Source organism: Equus przewalskii, chromosome 31 (genome assembly GCF_037783145.1).
Source record: "Equus przewalskii isolate Varuska chromosome 31, EquPr2, whole genome shotgun sequence".
Lineage (NCBI taxonomy): Eukaryota > Metazoa > Chordata > Mammalia > Perissodactyla > Equidae > Equus > Equus przewalskii.
In genome coordinates this window covers 8,508,371-8,526,202 of record NC_091861.1, presented here as the reverse complement: position 1 = coordinate 8,526,202, position 17,832 = coordinate 8,508,371, and the positions used below count along the sequence as shown (strand labels likewise).

General features: G+C 36.4%; 1 protein-coding gene across 1 annotated transcript in view; it reads left to right on the top strand.

Moving 5' to 3' along the window:
- DNAH14 (dynein axonemal heavy chain 14) overlaps nt 1-17,832 on the top strand; it is a 417,787-nt gene that overhangs the window by 70,356 nt on the left and 329,599 nt on the right. The window contains exons 10-12 of the mRNA XM_070602297.1: nt 2,327-2,458; nt 12,936-13,186; nt 17,589-17,718. Of these exons, the coding sequence (XP_070458398.1) occupies nt 2,327-2,458; nt 12,936-13,186; nt 17,589-17,718 (513 nt within the window). The remainder of the gene's footprint in view (nt 1-2,326; nt 2,459-12,935; nt 13,187-17,588; nt 17,719-17,832) is intronic.

Sequence of the window (17,832 nt, the reverse complement as noted above, 5' to 3'; positions counted from 1 at the left end):
TTAACTTAATGATGGGCCATAACGCAAAGGAGACTTTAGAATCTCTCTGAAGTCTATGCCTAAAATGCTAATGGATGGTAATGCTAAGAGTGGCAGAGAAGGGGTGTTAGGACTCTTTCCTGGAGACCTTAGGCCATATCAGCTTTCCCCCAGAACCAAGAGGAAGGGAACAAACCTTTCCAGACAATATGTAAATATTTCTTAATTACCTGTTATATGCAAAGTGCTGTGCAAAGGAGATGGGTACAAAGTAAAAAATGAAGCATTGCTATTTTCAATCTACTTACAATTTATTGGAAGAGATTATTGTTTACATATAAAAATAATAACTAATTCTAGAGGTAGTCCCTCAGTTTTGCTAATCATTCTAGCTAACCAATTAGCAGAATATAAGGCAAGGGATGTTTACTGGCATATAATACTTGTAAAACAGCTGTGCCACAGAAATTCAGAGGACACAGAGATGAGTCTTCTTTGGAGTTAAAATTCGGGCATGTTTGATGAAAGAAGGACATTATAAGCTAGGCCATGCTGGATTTGAATAGCAGGGAGGAGGGGATAGGGCAGTTAAGTAAGGAACATGAATGTGAGTAAACATTCAGTATGTGTTTGATTTGAAAGTTAGCTTGGGTCTTGATGTTGGGCCGAGAATAAGAGTAAGGGAAAAGTGGGAGCTGAACCTGCCCTTAGGGCAGGGGCACTCCTAGTGGGGGTTGTTGTGAGGACAGTTTGCAGGAATAGGAGGTTCCAAGACTGTGGTGAAGCCAGGGTCAAATGGAGGGAGAAAAGAGATACGTAGCAAGGAGGACTGAGCCTGGGGTCAGAAATCAGAAGGTGGCCAACTTGCATTAGGGCTGGGGGCCTATGCGTAGCTGGGGATGCAGACGCCAATGAGGATTGATGATGAGGAGATAAGGAGAATGGAGCAAGGTTATGAATGCATATGATGGGATTGTTCAGAAGTTAATGCCATGAAGGGAGTTCATGAGTGTGCCAGTGTACTCTGCTGGGATGAAAGCACACCTTCAAAGGGCTGGAATGTGTAGAACTAGAAGGGAAAGAACATATGTGGATCATTTTATCCAAACCTTCACTTTCAAATGACAAACTAAGTCCTCGAGAGATTGTAACTTACGCAAAGCCACAGAATAAGCTCAAAAGTTTGGATTTTTGATTATGTTTCCCATTCAAGAATGATTGTGTTTTTGAGGGCAGTATTTTGAGTGCTTAATAAAAACATAAATTTTTGTGTTTCATCCCTTTTCGGGAAGGGGGCATTGAGTGGTGCTGGTAATCTACATTTTTAACGGGTCCCTCAGGTGATTCTTATGCAGAGTAAACTTTGAGAACTATTCTTAAAGAACAACTACTGAAAGTTTCTGAACATATCTTAGGAAAATTAATGTGTTGTTGGTTGTGGGAAAAATTGAAAGTGAGGAGACGCATACTTAGTATAGTACTGGAGTAATAAGGACTTCAATTAGGATGTTGGCAGTGAGATCAGAAAGGAAGGGAGATTTTGAGACATAATTTTATTGTAAAAATCAGGACCTAGTAAACAGATATGGGACCAGGAAAGGGAGAACACAAAGAATTAATCCAAAATTTTAAGGCTAAAGCAGAACTTTTCAATCTTTTTTTAAAATTTTTGGAAGCGTACATTTGTAAAGTATTATAGTATAACTAGGGATATAGATGTCTGCATGTTTATTGATAAAAATATATTTTGGCAAGAGAATTAACATCATGTAGGAAAAATAAGAAAATACTGAAAGGAGGAAGAATGACGGGATATACATGAATGGATGAAACATTTTGTTTCTGTATTACCAGATGGAAGTTCAATAGCATAGATGATGGAAGTTTCTCCATGCTGGATTCCAGATAAATTCAGAATAAAATTTGCTTTATTTTGGTTATTTAATTTTAGCCTCTTCATCCTGCATTTAGTGTTCATGTTTTTAAGTTTTACAAACAATTGAGACTTCAAAGGCAAAAGCAATTCCTGGAATTGGTGGTTCCCCTGGGTTCATAGATATTCAAAAATACATCAACTCTTGAATTTTTCTGCTTTGGCTTAATCTTTGTTATAATTAAAATAATAATTATTTTTCTGTCTTTTATCAAGATTTGGTTGATTTAATATGGGTGTTTGAATTTGAAGAATGTGTGTGGCATATAACATATAAAGCATAATGTATACCAAAGGAAGTATAAAGTATGACTCTCTTTATGACATGAAAAGATGATGAAAATATTTTATATCTTTTATTTTGTAAATGAACTTTGACTTTCCAACACTCAACATTTACTGTCATTTAATTAGCTGGATAGGTCTCGAACATATTCTCTAGATGAATTTTGTGAAGAACAGTTACAGCAAGCTACGCAGGCCTTGAAACAACTTGAGAATATCAGGGATAAAGCTATTTCAGAAGTGCAAAGTACAATTTTAAAGGTAATTCTTTAATTATATCTTCTCTATTAGTTTTTATGTACTAACTCGAGCAATTTCTCCAAATTGCATCCCTGGAAAAAGTGTTGGAAATGGGCAGGTAGAGGGACAAATGTAATTTATTAGCCAACCAACTAGTGCTATGCATTTACTAGGTACAAGAGGTTTTCCAGGTGCTGTGTAGAATGCAAATATATATGTTCAGATCTTCCTCAACTTACGATGGGGTTAAGTCCTAGTAAACCCATCAAGTTGAAAACATTGTTAAGTCAAAAATGCTTTTAATGCACCTCATGTACCAAACATCCTAGCTTAGCCTAGTATACCTTAAAGGGCTCAGAACACTTACATTAGCCTACAGTTGGGCAAAATCATCTAACACAAAGCCTATTTTAGAATAAGGTGTTGAAAATCTCATGTAATTTATTGAATACTGTACTGAAAGTGAAAAACAGAATGATTGTCTGGGTACAGAATGGTCGTAAGCATATGGGTTGTTCACTCTCGCGATCATGTGGCTGACCAGGCGCTGTGGCTGCCCAGCATCACAAGAAACTATTGTACCGCATATCGCTAGCCTGGGAAAAGATTCAAAATGCGAAGTATGGTTTCTACTGAGTGCATATTGCTTTCGAACCATCATAAAGTTGAAAAATTGTGAGTCAAACCATCATAAGTCGGGGACCATCTGTATATGAGTATATGTGTGTGTGTGTGTATATATATATAAATGCATATGTATATATATTTACATATATACCTTCAAGATGCTTAAAATCAAACTTGAGCTGACATATAAAGGGAAACATGATTTGTTACAAAGTTCAGTGAGTCCTTTTTTAAAAATAATGCAATGAACAGTTTCCTCAAAACATTTTCACGCGATGTGCTATGACTCACTTCACAGAACTCTTTCCCGTAGCTTCCCTGTATGGGGAATGACAGTGCGTGAAAGCATAACTCACACATGCAGTTTGATAAGGGGCTGATGCAGTGTCCCCTAGTGATGGACTTGCTGCCTCCCTCTGCTGGTTTGGCTGGATCCAGGTGGCTACTGGCGGCTCTCTGGAGGAATGGATGGACTGGGTATTCCTCAAACCATTTTCAAGTATTGTTTCTCTAAATTGAACTTTTGATAAAATACCGGGTAGCAATGACCTCAACGCTTTATTTCTTGACAAGAAGATGAAGTGCAGCTATTTTTATGTTAACAAAATAAAGCTTCTCATTCCCTTATCTTATTCCTCATCGTCTTAACCTCCCTAAGCCCAATCATATGTAGACAGACTCTGGGATAGTTTGCCCAAGGATAGTATAAATCAACAAGGGATTAACAAAATGTAACTTAGGCCACTGAGATAGTAGTAAAATGTTGTTCATAGTCATTCCACTTTATCCCATTCTACATCACTAGGATATGGTCATAAATATTTAAGAGATTTCCATTTAAATCAATTTCAGATAAGAACCTATTAGACCCACTGCCAATCCTGTTGTTGAAATGCACCAAAATTATTCACTCCATGAAAGTATGTAGATTTAATAAAGATGACAAGATCATAAAATTGAGAATGTGTCCAGACAAAAATGATGTAACTTAACATTGGGAATGGAAGTACCAATAAAGCATTGTGTTCTTTTTTTTTTTTCTTTAAATGTTATCTCTCAAATAGAGGCTCATGCCCTATTTTGACATGGCTCTTTAGCCTACAGACCACTGAGTTGCTGGGTCCCATGCAGCTACATCACTCAGGGAATGTTCCCCCTTTCCCTGTTTCCAGAGTGAGTGTCATTACAAAGCACTGATGTTACCTCTACTATTTTGTTATGACATTTGGTATTTATATACTAGGGACAGTGGTTCTCAAGCTTTAGTGGGCAAAAGAATCACCTAGAAGTCTTGGTAAAACAAGAGATTTCTGTTTTAGTAGGCATGACCTAGGAATTTACATTTCTAACAAGTTCCCAGGTGAAGCTTGATGCTGCCGGTCCTGGAACCACAACTCCAGAATTCCACAGGAGAGTATCGGCAGTTTAAGTGTCCAGACTCAAACTTGATATGTGACTTTAACGTAGTATATAAGACTATATTTATTTCTCACTGCGAATTTCCCTGAGCTCAGTGGAGTCATAGATTTCAGAGAACTTTAGATCTACTTGTTGGAAGTAGACTCACAATTTCAGAAGAGATATGCCGGTTTTAATAAATATGAATCATATTTCAAGTTTAATGGCTATATCCTTTAGGAAGAATTTGAATTTTTAATCATCTGTTCTATCAATTTGACTTGCCAGGAAGACTCAGCATTCATAGAATTTTGGAAATGAATACATGAATTTTTTCCCAGCCTTATTGAGATAAAATTGACATATATCGTTGTGTCAGTTTAAGGTGTACAATGTGTTGATTTGATACACTTAGATATTACAAAATGATTACCACCATAGTGTAGCTAATACCTCTATCACATCACATAATTACCATTTCTTTTTAGTGATGAGAACATGTAAAATCTCTCTTGGAAACTTTCAAATATATAATACAGTATTATTAACTATAATCAACAGCCTGTATGTTAGATCCCCAAACTTATTCACTTATAACTGGAAGTTTGTACCCTTACCAACTTCTCCCCGTTTCCTTCAGCCCCCAGCCCCTGGTAACCACCCTTCTACTCTGTTTCTAGAGTTTGGCTTTTTTAGATTCCACATATAAGTGATATTATATTTGTCTTTCTCTGTCTGACTTATTTCACTTAGCAGAATGCTTTCAAGGTCCAATCATGTTGTTGCAAATATAAGAATTTCCTTCTTTCTTAAGGCTGAATAATATTCCATTGTGTATATATATATATATATATATATATATATATATATATGTATATACGCCACATCTTCTTTATTCATTTATCCATTGACACATGGGTTGTTTCCATACTTTGGCCATTGTGAATAATGCTGCATGAACACTGGGGTGCAGATATCTCTTTGAGAGCCTGTTTTCATTTCCTTTGTATTTATACCCAGAAGTGGAATTGCTGGATCATATGGTAGTCCTATTTTTAATTTTTTGAGGAATCTCCATACTTTTTTTAATAGTGGCTGCACCAATTTACATTCCCACCAACAGTGCATAAGTGTTCCCTTTGCTCCACATCCTCGCCAACACTTCTCTCTTCTTGTTTTGATGATAACCATTCTAACAGGTGTGAGGTGATACTCATTTTTGTTTTCATTTCCCTGTTGATTAGTGATGTTGAGCACCTTTTCATATATCTGTTGGCCATTTGTTTGTCTTCTTTAGAAAAATGTCTATTCAGTTCCTCTGTCATTTTTTAATTGGATTGTTTAGTTTTTTGCTAGAGTTGTATGAATTCTTCATATGTTTTGGATATTAACCCTTTATCAGATAAATGATTTACAAATTTTTTTCCCATTCAGTAGGTTTCCTTTTCATTTTGTTGGTGGTTTACTTAGCTGTGTAGAAGCTTTTTAGTTTGATGTAGTCCCAATTATTAATTTTTGATTTTGTTGCTTGCGCTTTTGATGTCATCCAAAAAATCACTGCCAAGACCAATGTAAAGGAACTTTTCCCCTAACTTTCTTCTAGAAGTTTTATAATTTCGTGTCTTACATTCAAATCTTTAATCCAATATGAGTTAATTTTTATAAGTGGTGTAAGATAGAGGTCTAATTTCCTTCTGCATATGGTTATCCAGTTTTCCCAACACCAATTATTGAAGAAACCATCCTTTGGCCATTGAGTATTCTTTGCTGTCTTGTCAAATATTAGTCGATGAGTATATACAAGGGTTTATTTTGAGGCTTTCCATTCTGCTCCGCTGGTATATGCATCTATTTTTATACCAGTACCATACTGTTTTGATTAATATAGCTTTGTAGTATAGTTTGAAATCAGAAAGTATGATGCTTCCTGCTTTATTCTTCTTTCTTAGGATTGCTTTGGCCATTCAGGATCTTTTGTGATTCCATACAAATTTTAGTATTGTTTTTTCTCTTCTGTAAAAAATGCCGTTGGAACTTTGATAGGGATTGTGTTGACTCTATAGATGGCTTTGGGTAGTATGGACATTTTAACAATATTAGTTCTTCTTATTCGTGAACATGGGATAGCTTTCCTCTTTTCTGTGTCTTCTTCAATTTCTTTCATCAAAGTTGCAATGTTTAGTTTATAGATCTTTCACCTCGTTGGTTAGATATATTCCTAAGTATTTTATTGTTTTTGATGCTATTGTGAATGGGATTGTTTTCTTTATTTCTTTTTCAGATATTTCATTATTAGTGTATAGAAACACAACTGATTTCTGTGTGTTGATTTTGAATCTGCAACTTTACCAAATTTGTTTATTAGTTCTAACATATTTGATGGAGTATTTAGGATTTTCTCTATATAAGATCATATCATCTGCAAACTGAGACAATTTTACTTCTTCTCATCTGATTTGGATGCCTTTTATTTGCTTTTCTTGCCTAATTGCTTTGGCTGGGCTCCCAGTACTATGTTGAATAGGAGTGATGATGAGAGTAGGCACCCTTGTCTTGTTCTCCATCTTCGAGGAAAAGCTTTCAACCTTTCACCATTGAGTATAATGTTAGCTGTGGGCTTGTTACATATGGCCTTTTATTATGTTGAGGTGTGTTCCTTCTCTACCCAATTTGTTGAGCATTTTTATCTTCAAAGGATGTTGTATTTTATCATATGGTTTTTTTTGCATCTACTGAGATGATTGTATGATTTTTATCTTTCATTCATTTAATGGGGTGTATAACATTTATTGATTTGTGTATCTTGAACCACCCTTGCATCCCAGGGATATATCCCACTTGATCATGGTGTATGATCTTTTTAACGTGCTATTGAATTTGGCTTGTTACTATTTTTTTGAGAATTTTTGCATCTATATTCATCAGTGATACTGGTCTGTAGTTTTCTTTCCTTGTAGTGTCCTTATCTAGCTTTGGTATCAAAGTAAGGCTGACCTTGTAAAATGAGTTTAGGATGTGCCTGCCTCTTCAAGTCTTTGGAAGAGTTTGAGAAGGATTGGTGTTAATTCTTTAAATCTTTGGTGGAATTCACCAGGGAAACCATCTGGTCCTGGGATTTTCTTTGTTGGGAGGGTTTTGATTGAATCTTATTACTTGGTTTTGGTTCTTCCTGATTCAGATTTGGTAGGTGGTATGTTTCTAGTAATTTATCTGTTTATTTCAAGGTTATTTGTTGGTGTATAATTGTTCATAGGAGTCTCTTTTGATTGGAGAATTCAGTCCATTTACATTTAAAGTAATTATTGATAGGTAAGGACTTACTAATACCCTCTTATTGTTTTCTGGCTGTTTTGTAGTTCCCTGTCCCTTTCTTTCTGCCTTCCTTTGTGAACTGATGATTTTCCCTAGTGGTATGCTTTGATTCCCTTCTCTTTGTATTTTGTGAAATCTAGCTTTTTGCTTTGTGGTTACAATGAAGCTTACATAAAGCATCTTCTAGATATCACAGTCTGTTTTACACTGATAACTTTGATCACATGCAAAAAACTCTACCATTTTACTCTCTCTCCCCTTTTATGTTTTTAATGTCATAATTTACTTCTCTATGTATTGTATGTCCATTAACAAATTATTGTAGCTATAGTTCTTTTTAATACTCTTGTCCTTTAACCTTTATGCTAGAGTTATGTGATTAACACCCCACCATATTACATTTTTAGAGTATTCTGAATCTGACTATATGCTTACCTTTATCAGTAATGTATATTTTCATATGTTTTTATTTTACTAACTAGTATGTTTCTGTTTCAGCCTGAAGAACACCTTTCAGCATTTATGTAAGGCAGGTCTAGTGGTGATGAATTCCCTCAGCTTTTGTTTGTCTGGGAAAGTTTTCATCACTCTTTCATTTCTGAAAGACAGCTTTGCCATGTAAAGTATTTTTGGTTGGGAATGTTTTTTCAGCTCTTTGAATATATCATCTCACTTTCTCCTGGCCTGTAAAGTTTCTGCTTAGAAATCCACTGATAGACTTATGGGAGTTCCCTTGTAAGTTACAAGCTTTTTTTCTCTTGCTGCCAAGATTTTCTCCTTGTCTTGTTTTGAGTTTTGAGTTTTATTATGTGTCTTGGAGAGGATCTCTGTAAGTTGATTTTGTTTAGTGATCTATGAGCTTCATGAACGTGAATATGCAAATCTCTCCTGAGATTTGGGAAGTTCTCTGCCATTTTCTTTTTTTTTTTTTTTAAAGATTTTTATTATTTCCTTTTTCTCCCCAAAGCCCCCCGGTACATAGTTGTATATTCTTCGTTGTGGGTTCTTCTAGTTGTGGCATGTGGGACGCTGCCTCAGCGTGGTCTGATGAGCAGTGCCATGTCTGCACCCAGGATTCGAACCAACGAAACACTGGGCCGCCTGCAGCGGAGCACACGAACTTAACCACTCGGCCACGGGGCCAGCCCCTCTCTGCCATTTTCTTTAAATAAGCTTTCTGTCCCTTTCTCTCTCTTTTTTCCCTTTGGAACTCCAATAATTTGCAAATTGATTCTTTTGATGGTATCCCATAGATTACATAGGTTTTCTTCCCTCTTTTCTATTCCTTTTCTTATTTCTCTTCTGATTGGATAATTACAATTGATCTGTCTTGTAGCTCACTTATTCTTTCTTCTGCTTGGTGGAGTCTGTTGGTGAAGCTCAAGCTCTCTATTGATTCTTTTTTCAGTCATTGTATTCTTTAGCTCCAAAATTTCTGTTTGGTTCTTTTTTATGTTTTCTGTCTCTTTGCTGAGCATCTCATTTTGTTTGAATTGTTTTCTTGATATTCTTAAGTTGTTTGTGTTCTCTTGTAGCTCTCTGAGCATCTTTAGAATAATTATTTTGAATCCTTTGTTGGATAATACCTGGATATCGATTTCTTTGGGGCCAGTGACTGGAGGTTTACTATATTTCTTTGGTGGAGTCATGTTTCCCTGATTTTCATGATACCTGTAGCCTTACACAGGTGTCTGTGCATTTGAAGAAGCAGTCTCCTCTTGTAGACTTCATGGACTGACTATGGTAAGGGAATGCTTACATCTGTGGTTGGGGCATGCTGTGACCCTAGGTCTAGTGGTGCAGGGTGCCAAATGCAAGAGCTGTTGGGGGTCCTTAGTGGTGGCTCCAGATCCAGTGGCTAGGGACCAAGGTGGGCAGTGGTGGTGGCCAGAACTGGTGGTGTGCACATACTTGTCTGTTGGGGCTATCTGCAGGTGCCTACGTACTGGCAGGGGCCAGCTGGAGATACACGCATAGTGGTGAGGACCAGGGCAGGCAGCAAAGACCAGGATGACTGAGGGTGCACTGGAATCTGCTGGAATCTGCCTGTCAGCATGTACTACTGGCTGCTGGGTCTCAACACAGGTGCATGGTGGTGGAGGCCTATGATGGGGGTCAGGCTGGGGGCATAAAGGTGTTCAACTGGTGGGGCTAGCTACAGGTGAGCACAGTGGTGCAGGCCAGTGACCAAAGACAGGATCTGATCCAGGCCGGCAAGCATCTGTGGGGGCCCTGGCTGTCATGTGTGCTCTCCCATGACTGCAGAGTCTCCCCCTGAGCATGCACATGCAGTGGAGCTTGGTGATAGGTGTCAGGCCAGTGGCATGCAAGTGCACAGCTGAAGGGGCTAGCCCTGGGCACATACATGATGGTGGGGGTCAACCAGGGAGGTCTAGGCTGGTGTCTTGCATTCGTACAGCCACAGAGGCCTGAGCTGGCTACCAAAGTGGTTCCCAGGCTCTGGCAGGGGCAGTGGATTGGGGAGAGGGAACAGGGAGGGACTTGGGCAGCTGGCATCAGTGAATATGAATACCTGTGAGGCAAATGCTGGTGAAATCTGCTGGTGATCTGCAGCAGCTGTGCTGGCCATTGGTTCCTTCTTCACTGGCAAAAGCTGCTGTGTTTGTCTGTTGAGCAGGACACTGTGAACCATGATCATTCCCGCTGTGTGGCTTCTATTACAGTCCCTGTTTCTTTTTCTTGTTCTAGCCATCTCTGTACATCTCTGCTTTGCTAGTCTGAGGGGTGGGTTGAAATCGAAGTGGGACCTTTGTGCAGTGCCCCAAAGTCTAGGGAAGCTGTTTGCTTCCTCCACTCTTTCTTTCCTGGCAAGGGGAGCTCTTTTTAGTTGGGGACTTCCCTCTTGGTGCTGAGCAGTGCCAGCTGGGGATGGAATGATGCAGACAAATTGAAACTGTCTTCCTTCTCTTTTTGTGTGGCTCTTCTCAGGTTTTTTGTTCCACTGTGTTGCTGAAGTTTCTTAAGTGGACTCTCAAGCTCTCTTAGAGCTGCTTTTGTTCATGGATAGCTATTTAATTGTTGGTCTTTGTCGGGGGACAGAGGCTGGGGTCTCCTGCTCTACCACCTTGGATGAATTTTTTAAACTGTCCTGAAATGTCTGACTACTCTGGCTAAAGTCTAAGCTAGTGGTTCTCAAACAGGCTGCACACTGGAGAGCTTTTCATAAATATTGATATCTGGGACTACCCTAGACCAACTTAATCAGAATTTCTGATGATTGAGTCCAGGCAGCACTATAAAAGCTCCTCAGCTGAATCTAGAGAACAGCTAGGTTGAAAACCATTCTGGGCAATATTACTGCCTTGCTCTGGAAAAATGTAGCACAGGTATAGAACTGATGGAATGGAAACCAAGAGCCACCATCAGTGATGTAAACCTAGAGTCAGAATTGAGATGGGCCTCACCCGTAATGTACCCTGTGATGACAGGGAATAGTTAGCCTATCAAAAGCCAGCATCTCCCTCAGCCTCAGCAATGTTCAGTAAAAAGACCAGCATTACCAGGCCTATCACTATATACTTTTGTACTGATACAGTTCTTAAGCTATATAAAATGGTTTTGGTACCAGTGCTAAAAATTTTTATTTTGAATGGATAATAGGCTCTACTTTACAATTTTACCAATTAAAAATCCATGGGTTGGGGCCAGCCCAGTGGTGCAGTGGTTAAGTTCGCACATTCTGCTTTGGGGGCCCAGGGTTCACCGGTTCAGATCCTGGCACATGTTCAGAACATGGCACTGCTTGGCAAGCCATGCTGTGGCAGGCGTCCCACATATAAAGTGGAGGAAGATGGGCACGGATGTTAGCTCAGGGCCATTCTTCCTCAGCAAAAAGAAGAGGATTGGCAGCAGATGTTAGCTCAGGGCTAATCTTCCTCAAAAAAAAAAAAAAACCAGTTACAAATTATGGAATAAAAATTATTTTTAAAAAATCCATGGGTTATGCACATAACATTTTCAAATCATGTGGCCACTCCTAGGAAAACATAACCTTTCAAAAAAAACATAACCTCTTAATAAAGTTAGTATTCCATTTGTCAGGCCCAGTGTGGTTGTACCCACTCCCACAAGAAGGTAGAAATTACCCTTTTTTAGCCCAGTTTCTTTAAGCAACTGTTGTATCATTCAGGAACTACATCACGTTGATAAACCATTCCTCCAGAGGGTCAGCCAGTATTGGAAAAAAACTTGTCAAACTGGTAAACAGCTGACCTAATTAATTTTAAGAAAAGAAAATACAAATGAATAAAATAAAACATAAAGAGAGGTAACATAAAAAAACTAATGCAATTATGTTTTTAAAAATTAGAATACAAGTTGAAAAGGATGACTACCTACCAAGTATTTAAGTATCAGTAGGGCAAAAAATAAAAAGCATGAACAACCAATAAAAGAACAAAAATTGGAAATGTTTTTAGAATTTTAAAGGTCCATCAGTAATAAAAAAATGTTTATGTGTCTAGAAAGAACCATTTTGAGTAATTTCAGGATTATTTTTAGGAACACAATTTAGAAGTATTTGGTGGTACTAGTAGTACTGATGCCATCCTCTTTTGATCAAAATATGCCATTCTTCAGTAACCTACTAAGTCAGTTATCTTAAGAGATATATTATTTAAAAAATAAAACTCTAACATCAGATTTAATGAACTTAAATTTTTTCTTAATTCTGTATTATGTAGCATATATGTGTTAAAAAATAAGTCTAATTGCTATCCTTGGCATAAGGGAGACAGTGCTGGACTGGGTTTTAGGAAACCTTATATTTAGACTTGACTCTCCCCCATTGGTAACTCTCCATGTATCTGAGGAGGGTCCCTCTATGTAGGAACACGTAGCTATCCATTAGGTGTACTTCCTGTTTGAGTTCCATAAACTTACCTGCTTATAAATGTTTGAGTACCATAAACTTACCTGCTTATAAGTGAGACACCAAACTTCACAAGCTTCAGAACATGAGTTGTTTTCTTTTTGTCTGATGTTTAAATACAGTGTAAGCATGAAGTAAAGTTTTAATGAAAATTGTTGATAATATTTAGTTCCAATATGTTATTCAGACTAATAAAAATACTGTAAATTAGAAATGCTGTATTAACATAGGAAATCATCACTTATCTCTTAATTGTTTATTGAATTGTAGGTGGCAGAAAAGAAAGACGTTAAAGAATATTTTGAGTCAAACCTCTCTGAAGATGACACACTACATTTCAAGCTGCCTATATATCGATGTTTACTAGAAACAATTTTGAGATTTCTGATGCTGGTTGACTACATATTTCAGGAACTCATCCGTCAACTAATGAACACTGCAGTCACACTACTTCTGGAATTATTTAATAGTTCTGCTAGAATGCCGTTTTCAGTGGAAAAAAAGAATGAAAACCTCATCAAGTAAATCACACTTTTTTGACTTACAAAAGGAATTTGTAATCATAATGTAATATATTGCCACTCACAGAAGAAATATCCAATAATTTAAGCTAGAATTTGAAAATTCTCCTTGTAGCAAGTTATATGTACTCAATTTTTGCAATTATCTGAACTTATTATCTGGTAATACTTTACTTAATACTGTCCATAACATTTAGGAAAATTTCTCATTTTTTTCCCAAAATTCTGCATAGGTCAGGTTGGCCTATAAAATACAGGAAGACCAGTCAAATTTGAAATTCAGATATTCAACAAATAACTTTTTAATATAAGTATGTCTCAAATATTACCTATACTAAAAATTATTATTAATCTGAAATTCAAATTTAACTGGGTGTTCTGTATTTTTATTTGCTAAGTCTGGCAGTTCTATGCGTAGGTATTCATGTGCTTATTGGCTATTTATATGTCCTCTCTGGGAAAATGTCTATTGAAATCTTTTGTCTATTTTTAAATTGTTGTCTCTTTATTGGTGAATTTTAAGAGTTTAAAAAAAAATATTTTGGATACTAGACCTAACTATTGCCAAATAATAGATTATTTGCAAAAGTTTTCTCCCATTGTGTTGGTCATCTTTTCACTTTCTTGATAATATCCTTTGGAGCACAGAAGTTTTTAATTTTGAAGAAGGCCAGTTTATTTTTTTTCTTTCATTGTGCTTTAGGTGTCGTATCTAAGAAATCATTGTCTAATCCAAGATCATAAAGATTTATACCTATGTTTTCTTCTAAGATTTTACGATTTTAGCTTTTGCATGTAGGTCTTTGATGCATTTTGTGTTAATTTTTGTATGTAGTGTGAGATAGGGGTCCAAATTCATTCTTTTGCATATGGTATAGAAATAGATAGATATGATATAGATATGGTATAGAAATAGATTAGCTAGCTAGATAGGTAGGTAGTTAGGTAGACACATACATCCATACATACATCCATCCATACGTACATATAGAATACAGATATCCAGTTATCCTAGCAGTCTTTGTTGAAAAGACTATTCTTTCTCCATTGAATTTCCTTGGCACCCTAGTTGACAATCAGTTAACCATAGATGTATGAGTTTATTTCTAGAATCTCACTTTCATTCCGTTTATCTATATGTCTGTCCTTATGCCAGTACCACACTGTTTTGATTATTGTAGGTTTGTAGTAAGTTTTGAAATTGGAAAATGTGAATCTTCTAATGTTGTTCTTTTTCAACATTGTTTTGGATATTCTGGGTCCCTTATATTTCTATACGATTGTAGAATAAGCTTGCCAATTTCTGCAAAAAAAAAAAAAAAGCAGCTGGAATTAAGATAGTGATTGCATTGAATCTGAAGATAAATATGGGGAGTATTTTCATCTTAACAGTGTAAAGTTTTCCAATCCATGAACATGGAGTATCTTTCCATTTAAATAGGTCTTCTTTAATTTCTTTCAACAGCATTTTGTAGTTTTCAGTGTATATGTCTTACACTTCTTTTGTTAAATTTATTCTTAAGTATTTTATTCTTTTTGGTGATATTATAAGTATAATTATTTTTTAAATTTAATTTTTGGATTGTTTGTTGCTAGTGCATTAAAATACAACTGACTTTTGTATATTGATCTTATATCCTGCAACCTTGCTGAACTTGTTTATTAGCTCTAATAGTTTTTTTTAAATTTCTTGGGATTTTCTACATACAAGATCATGTCATCTGCAAATAGAGTTTTACATCTTCCTTTTCAATGTAATGTGTTTTATTCCTTTTTGTTCCTTAATTGCCCTGGCTGCAGTCTTCAGTACACTGTTATTAGAAGCAGCAAGAGTGAACATCCCTATTTTATTCCTGATTTCAGGGGGAAAACTTTCAGTCTTTCATCAAGTATGATGTTAGCCTTGGGTTTTTTGCAGATGCTTTTTTATCAGGTTGAGAAAGTTCCCTCCTATCTTCAGTTTGTTGAATGAAATGGTATTGGATTTTATTAAATGCTTTTTTTCTGTGTCCCTGAGATGATCATGTGTTTTTTACTTTATTCTACTAGTATGGTGTACTGTATTATGTTGCATACATACATTTTTGTCTGTTGAACCAACCTTGCATTCTTGGAATAAATCCTACTTGATTATGGTATATGTAATCCTTTGTATATGCAGCTGGATTCAGTTTGCTATTATTTTGTTGAGGATTTCTGTATCTGTATTCATAAAGGATATTGGTCTGTGGTTTCCTTTTCTTCTGGTATCTTTGTCTGGTTTTGGTTCCAGGATTATACTGGCCTTATAGAATGAATTTCTATAATTTATTCCTTAAATGTTTGGTAGAATTCACCAGTAAACTTATCTGGGTCTGGAGCTTTCTGTTTTGGAAGCTTACTAAGTGTTGATTCAATTTCTTATCTCAGAAGTCCTATTCAGATTGTCTACTTCTCTGATTTTTATGAGGGGACTTGGAAAAATTTTTAGAAAACAATGCTTCTGTGCCATTTTCTTGCTGCCAGAAACTCCTAATAGCTTTATTTTCAACCTTAATTTTTCACCTTATATTCAGATATCTGTCTTATCTTACTGTGGTTTGATTTTGCTTTTTAACCCACTCTGACAGTTTTTGTCTTTTGATGGGGAAATTGACCCTATTCACATTTAGTAATAACTGGTATGCTTTCATTTTATTCCTTCCATTTTATTTATGCTTATATATATATATATTTGGAAGATTAGCCCTGGGCTGATTGCTGCCCATCCTTCTCTTTTTTCTGAGGAAGACTGGCCCTGAGCGCGCATCCATGCCCATCTTCCTCTACTTTATATGTGGGACGCCTACCACAGTGTGGCTTGCCAAGTGGTGCCATGTCCGCACCCGGGATCTGAACCAGTGAACCCAGGGCCACTGAAGCGGAACATGCACACTTAACTACTGTGCCACCTGGCTGGCCCCTATAATTTATTTTTCTTTGTTGTTTTTTCTCTTTACCTTTCCCAATTTCCCTATTTTTGCTGATTCAGTCAAATGTCTCTTAATTCCCAATGCTTCCCTTCACCTCCATGTTTTAGGGTTCTTTATGCTTTTCACTATGTTTATGAATTCTGTATCTTCCTAATAATTATGATTAAAATTATATTTACCTATTAGTATGTATTTGTAAATCTTTACTTTTCCATAAAAATGCTTCATTTTTCTATTCCCCCCATTGAGACTTGTAGAAATTTTTTTTTTTTTTTTGAGGAAGATTAGCCCTGAGCCAACTACTGCCAGTCCTCCTCTTTTTTCTGAGCAAGCCTGGCCCTGAGCTCACATCCGTGCCCATCTTCCTCTACTTTATAAGTGTGACATCTACCACAGCATGGTGTACCAAACGGTGCCGTGTCCGCACCTGGGATCCAAACAAGTGAACCCAGGGCCGCAGAGAAGCAGAATGTGCGAACTTAACTGCTGTGCCACTGAGCCAGCCCCCTGTAGAAATGTTTTTACTTCTCTGTCCTACTTAAATGAGACTTTTTTATTGTAGTAAAATATAAATAACCTAAAATTTACCATTTAAATAATTTTTAAATGTGGAATTCATTGGCAGTAAGCATATTCACAATATTGTGCAACCATCATCATATCCATTTCCAGAACTTTTTCATCATCCCAAATGGAAACTACTCCTTTAACAATGACTCCTCATTCCCCGTGCACCCCCAAGCCCTTGTAATGTCTATTATACTTTCTGTCTCTATGAATTTACCTATTCTAGGTACCTCATATAAATAAAATTGTACAATATTTGTCCTTTGTATCTGGCTTATTTCACTTAGCATAAAGTTTTCAAGGTTCATCCATGTTGCAGCATGTATCAGAATTTCTTCCTTTTTAAGGCTCACTAATATTCCATTGTGTGTATGTACGTTTTGTTTATCCATTCGTCTACTGATGGACATTTGGGTTGTTTTCACCTTTTTGCTATTATAAATAATAGTGCTATGAAGATTAATGTGCAAATATCTGTTTGAGTCCCTGCTTCCAATTCTTTTGTTGATATACATAGAGGTGGAATTGCTGGATCATATGGTAATTCTACTTTTAACTTTTTGTGGAACTTCCCTAGTGTTTTCTACAGTAGCTGCACCATTTTAATTCTTACCAGCAAAGCACAAAGGTTCTAATCCTCACCAACATTTATTATTTTTCTTTAAAAAAAATAATGGCCATCCTAATTGGTAGGAAGTGATATTTCATTGTAGTCTTGATTTGTATTTCCCTAGTGAGGAGTGATGCTAAGCATCTTTTTATGTACTTAATAGCCATCTGCATGCTTCTTTGGAGGAACGTCTAATTATTTGTGTATTCTGGATATTAATGAGATATAAGAGTTTAAAAAGACCGTGTTGTTTTCTTTCCATTTCTTAATCTAGAATACACAAGGACATATTTGCCTTCACTGGAAAGATAACAAATGATTGTGACAAACTTGTTAATGATTCAAACTTAACTGCTACTACTGTTCGAAAGTCAGAAGTAAAGACGGAAGCTGATATTAATGAGGTAAAATTGTCTTTGAAAAATATAAATATAGATTTTTAATGTAAAATGAATGTTTGGAGTTGAAAATGTGATTTATGACTAATACAGTTTCTTGCCCACTGCACACATGCATGC